This window comes from Zingiber officinale, chromosome 9B, assembly GCF_018446385.1.
Source record: "Zingiber officinale cultivar Zhangliang chromosome 9B, Zo_v1.1, whole genome shotgun sequence".
Taxonomy (NCBI): Eukaryota; Viridiplantae; Streptophyta; class Magnoliopsida; order Zingiberales; family Zingiberaceae; genus Zingiber; species Zingiber officinale.
In genome coordinates, this window is record NC_056003.1 from 2348323 (window position 1) to 2354506 (window position 6184).

Here is a 6184-nt window from a genome sequence, read left to right on the forward strand (position 1 = left end):
TAATTACATAACTCCAACAAATCATTATACCGATTAACTCAACTACTATCAAATACATTGAATATAGATTATTTTTTTATTACCACTAATTTTTACCCCGTCGACCCAATAAATCCGTCGTTAATTTATCAACGGATTGCACTTAGTTACACACAAGGAGAAATATATATGGTTGAGTTTGTTCGGTGTAGTGGTTACTGATTGACGGGAGGTTTCCGGCAGACGATCATGTGCATGGGGTGAAGATGCCGATTTCGCCGCCATAGCGCATGTGGGCCGCAGTCTGGCAAAGCATCTCGTGGACGTCGACGATGCCCTTCGGAGCGATGCGCAGCGCCGCGAGGATGGTGACCAGCAGGTGGTTGCGCCAGTAGGCGAAGCGGCTTATCTTGAGACGCGTCCACCACGGCTCCGCCGGGGGTAGCGCCAAATCGCGCTCCTCCACGACCTCGAAGCCCACCTGGTGCGCGATCGCCGCCAGCTCGTGCTGCGCGCGGAGGGTTGCGAGAGCGCCTCCGGTCTCGGCCCCGCGGATGGTCTCGACGTGGCGCGGATCGTCCGGCCGGTACAGCGCGGTGGTGACCCATTCGTAGGACACGTAGAGGGCGCCGGGCTTGAGCACGCGGAAGACCTCCCGGTAGACGTCCTCCAGGCGGGGAGCGCAGCAGGTGGCCTCGATGGAGTAAGCACCGTCGAAAGAGGCTTTCAGGAAGGGCATCTCGAGGAAGTTGCCGCAGACGACTTCGCAGCGCCCGTCGAGGCCGACCTTGCAGTTGTACTCGCGGGCGCGGGCGACCTGGTACTCGCTGATGGTGATGCTGACGATGTCGGCGCCGGAGCGGGCAGCAATGGTGCGCATCGGGCCGCCGACGCCACATCCCACGTCGACGATCCATTGGCCCGGACGAGCTGTGATGAGATCAGCGGCGCGCTCCTCGTGGATGCGGGTGGCTTCCCGGTGGGAGCGGCCTGGAAGTGAGGGCGAGAAGTGGAAGGACTGCCCCCTAAAAGAGATAAAAGAGAATTACCAGAATTAACCGGATCAAATCATTAAATCAAATCAAATTAGTTTTAGGATTATTCTAATAATTCTGTTATAATTATTAGAATAATTCTCAGAATAATTTTTAGAATTATTCTGTTATTTATTAATTAGTTAATTGACCGAGTACTTGTTTAAATCCTATATATTGTATTTTCTTGAGGGCAAATATCAACAAACAATAAGATTAATTATTACTCTCCTATTGTATCTTCTTTCTATTCTTTTTTAACATGGTATCAGAGCCATGATCCTTCGTTCCTTCTCTTTCTCTTAATTCTCCCTCACAAATTCTCTTCCCTTCCTTTTTCTGCCGCCGCCCAAGACAAAAGAGGAGTTTCTTTTTTTTTTTTTTTTTCTTTTTGAAACCGTAAAACAAGACGACAAAAGGGCTTCTCCTTTTGTGCTACCGCCGCTATCCACCGAACGCCGACCAAACCTCGACGTCGACAACAAGTGGTTGCTCCAGCCAAGGCCCCCTTTCCGACGACTCAGTCTCTCTACAAGATAAGTTATTTTACTTTAGATGTCAAATACTCAACACTATCAAGGAGGCCGAAAGCAAAATTTAGTCCGATGTCAAATTTGTCGCATCATTTGCCATACTGGAAATTTATACCCTAAAAGATTTGATTACTCTCGGGTAAAATGTCAAATTTATCACATCATTGGTCATCCTGGAAATCTATGCCCTCAAATATTTGCCTCAAATTTCATTGGTGGTTCTACGGTCTCAAGACAACCGTCTATTTCACAAGCATATCCTAAAGCTCTCTCATCTGTGCCTACTTGCGGTAAAACCCCAGAGTTTTCATCTACTGATTGGTATATTGACACTGGAGCAACTCATCATGCCACATCGGATTATAATATCCTTACAGACGTAATGTCATATTATGGCTCAGATACGGTTCAAGTAGGCGATGGCTCAGGTTTGCAAATTGCTAATCTTGGAAACACATATATTCATTTATCTAATCGAACTTTTCACATGTGCAATATCTTTCATGTTCCATCTATTACTAAAAATTTACTTTCTACCCGTCAATTTTGTCTTGATAATAATGTCATTTTTGAGTTTCATTATAATCATTATCTTATAAAAGATAAAGGAACAAATGCTATTGTGTTTCATGGGAGAATAAAAAATGGCCTCTACTATCTTCAAAGTTCTTCAATCAAAGCTTTTGTTGGTGAACGCACAAATAAACCAGCTTGGCATGCTCGACTTGGTCATCCTTTTCTTTATATTGTCCAGTCAATCATCAATAGGTATGGTTTACCTACTTCCATTACCTCCTCTCCATCTCATTCATGTAGGGCCTGCATGGAATCTAAAAGTCATAAGCTACCTTTCTATTCATCCGATTATGTTTCTAATTTTCCACTTGAATTAATTCATTCTGATGTTTGGGGCCCTGCACCTATTTTATCTAACCAAGGTTTCCAATATTATGTTACCTTTATTGATCATTTTAGTAAATATACTTAGCTCTATCCTATGAAAAGAAAATCTGATTTATTGGATATATTCTGTAAATTTCAAAATCAAGTTGAACGATATTTTAATCGTAAAATACTTTCTTTTCATTCTGATTGGGGAGGTGAATATCAAGCTCTCCATCGTCATCTTGTCTCTTGTGGAATTGTTCATCGAGTCTCTTGTCCTCACACTCCGGAACAAAATGGCTCTGTTGAGAGAAAACATAGACACATAGTCGAAACTGCCTTAGCTCTTCTTCATCATGCATCAGTTCCACGTAAATTTTGGGATGAAGCTGTTACCACTGCCGCATATCTCATAAATCGACTCCCTACTCCATTGCTCAATCATAAATGTCCTTTTGAAACACTTTATAATCAAACTCCTAATTACACTTTCCTTCGAATTTTTGGTTGCGCATGTTTTCCATGGTTACGCCCCTACTCTAAACACAAACTTGACTCTCGTTCACTACAATGTGTTTTCCTTGGTTACAGCAATTTGCACCATGGTTATCGTTGCTTACATATACCAACAGGTCGAATTTATATTTCACGACATGTTACTTTTGATGAGACTCTATTTCCTTTTTCAGTATCTTCTTCGATCTCTCCTCCAGATACAGGTGGCACATTCTTAATACCACCTAATATTGTCAGAAATGATGGCATCCTAGGTCCTGCTCCGCTCTCTAATAACTCCCCTATATTATCAGAATCACCTCAGGATGCTGCTCCAATCTTGGAAGCCTCGTCGGTCGAAGATAATATGCTCTCTAGTTCTGAATCCTCGGATAATGCAAGTCTGTCATCTACATCACCATGTCAACCTACTTCCTCATCACCATCAACAAGTGATTCAGATGATAATGCTTCTCGTCGCATGCTTCCCATTAGTGACATTTATGAACGTTGCCCACCAAATGCGACTCGATATCCTCTTCCACGGGCTCTAGTGGTTTCTTCAAAATCTATTGAACCAACTTGTTTTACGCAAGCAAACAAGGATCCAAATTGGCATAGTGCAATGGCTACAGAATTTGATGCACTTCTTCGCAATGGAACATGGAGTCTAGTTCCACGCACTTCCTCAATGAATGTTGTGGGCTCTAAATGGATATTCTGTCTTAAGTATCGAGCTGATGACTCTCTTGAACGATACAAAGCTCGACTTGTAGCCAAAGGTTTTAGTCATCAACCAGGTATTGACTTCAATGACACTTTTAGTCCAGTCATCAAGATTACATCTGTCAGATTATTATTATCGATAGCTGTTAGTTCCAATTGGCCTGTACGCCAATTGGACATCTCAAATGCGTTTCTCCATGGTCATCTTGAGGAAACTGTATTTATGGAGCAACCACCTGGATTCATTCATCCACAATTTCCATCTCATGTTTGCCAGCTTAAGAAATCTTTATATGGTCTTCGACAAGCTCCTCGTGCATGGTTTCATCGACTATCCAATTGGTTACAATCTCAAGGATTTTCTGGATCAAAGACTGACTCGTCTCTATTTCACAAATATAATGATGGGTCTATGATATTTTTTCTTATTTATGTGGATGACATCCTGATAACCGGTAATGATCACAAGGGCATCATAACTTTATTAAGTATTCTCAATCAAGAATTTCCTACTCGAGATTTGGGCATTGCTCTTTTTTTTCTTGGTATTGAGCTTATTCCATATAAGGATGACTATCTTCTCTCTCAGAGCAAATACATTATTGGACTTCTTCAAAGAGCCAAAATGGATGGAGCACGTCCGGTCTCTACACCAATTGTTATAAACAACTCTCCATCTGCATCCTCTCTTGCTCTGTCTGATCCACAGATTTATCGAAGCATTGTTGGAGCCTTACAATATGTCACTATCACACGCCCTGATATTACTTTTGTAGTAAATCGTGCTTGTCAATTCATGCATGCTCCAACTGAACAAAATTGGGATAATGTAAAAAGAATACTTCGCTATCTCAAAGGTACTATTTTACATGGTCTTCTTTTATATCGTCAATCGTCTCGAGATTTACATGCCTATAGTGATGCGGATTGGGCAAGTTCTCCTGAAGATAGACGCTCTACTAGTGGATATGCAATATTTCTGGGACGAAATCTTATCTCATGGAATTCGAAGAAGCAACCTACGATATCTCGTTCAAGTACTGAGACAGAATATAAAGCTATAGCAAATACAATGTCTGAAATTATTTGGCTTCAATCACTTCTCTCTGAACTTCATCTTGCATCAAATATTGCACCAAAAATTTGGTGCGACAATATTGGAGCAACATATCTCACAGCAAATCCAATCTTTCATGCTCGTACAAAACATGTGAAAATTGATTTTCATTTTGTTCGTGAACGTGTGACAACTCAACAATTATCCGTCTCTTATATCTCTGCTGAGGATCAAATTGCTGATATCTTTACTAAGCCATTATCTAGACAACGTTTCAACAAGTTAGCAAGCAAACTCAACGTCAAAGATCTCCCGTTAAGTTTGTTGGGGGGGTAAAAGAGATAAAAGAGAATTACCAGAATTAACCGGATCAAATCATTAAATCAAATCAAATTAATTTTAGGATTATTCTAATAATTCTGTTATAATTATTAGAATTATTCTCAGAATAATTTTTAGAATTATTCTGTTATTTATTAATTGATTAATTGACCGATTACTTGTTTAAATCCTATATATTGTATTTTCTTGAGGGCAAATATCAACAAACAATAAGATTAATTATTACTCTCCTATTGTATCTTCTTTCTATTCTTCTTTAACACCTCCATCCCCACTCGAAGATGTCAGTGACGAGATTGTAGTAGGTTTCGATGATGGAAGGCATCTTGTCTTCGTCGGACGCAGCGGCAATGTCCTCCTTGGAGCGGACAAAGAAGGACCAGACTTGCCTGTGCTTCTCCTGTACCTGATCCCGCCCGATAAATCCCGTCGTAAGGTCCATTGCCCGCTTACCTTTCACTTCCGCCGAGCCCATCACCCACATGAACCAGTAGACCGCGGCAGCGCCGAGAACCGCCGCCGTCCACATTGCCGTGGAGAGATCCATCACTCGTACTTCAAATGGTGACTTGCTGAGGATGATGAGGATGCGAATGAGGATGGGTTTGAATTTATAGTGGCCGAGGAGAAGCCCAAAGGCGGAAAGTCTGCCAGATAAGGAAAACGCGGACGGGATTGTGGATGGACGGTGAGGATGCTGCTGCACTGGATCTGGGACAGTGAACGAGGGGGACCATTTACTTCTTTTCCAGCATCTCACATGTTTATCCAAGGTACAGGTGGCGCTGTTAATTCTTATATGGGTAATTATTTTTAAAAAAAATTAGATTTATTTTTAATTTTTATTTTAATTTTTATTTTCAAAAGAACACTTCATTTCAAAAAGACTCCCATCGTAAATCCAAATCAAAATCATAAAGTTTTTCTTTTAAGAGCATGATACTTAACGGAATCGAAAACTAATTACCTCCTCTCAGTACTTATTTAAGTTCATCAATAACTGTAAATACTTCTAAATTTATAATATTTTAGCATTCATAAAATCAAGAGAGTATAAAACAATTTATTAGAACATCTACATTGGTATGTTAATATATAAGTGTTATAACATCCAAATATTTGTTACAAACTAC

At 40.8% G+C, this 6184-nt stretch overlaps 1 protein-coding gene across 1 annotated transcript; it reads right to left on the reverse strand.

Annotated features, from left to right (window-relative positions):
- Window positions 1-226: 226 nt before the first annotated feature.
- LOC122025179 (24-methylenesterol C-methyltransferase 2-like) lies at window positions 227-5598 on the reverse strand. Its single transcript, XM_042583952.1, has 2 exons — window positions 5315-5598; window positions 227-1004 (listed from the first exon to the last, which is right to left on the reverse strand). The coding sequence occupies exons 1-2, from the start codon at window positions 5596-5598 to the stop codon at window positions 227-229; spliced, it is 1062 nt and encodes a 353-aa protein (XP_042439886.1).
- Between the last annotated feature and the right edge of the window lie 586 nt (window positions 5599-6184).

Excerpts from the sequence above, each read along its gene's own strand:
- LOC122025179 (XM_042583952.1), bottom strand. The coding sequence starts at position 5,598 with ATGGATCTCTCCACGGCAATGTGGACGGCGGCGGTTCTCGGCGCTGCC. Across the intron at positions 1,005-5,314 it reads ATCTTCGAGTGGGGATGGAG|GGGGCAGTCCTTCCACTTCT; the intron begins GTGTTAAAGAAG and ends TATCTCTTTTAG.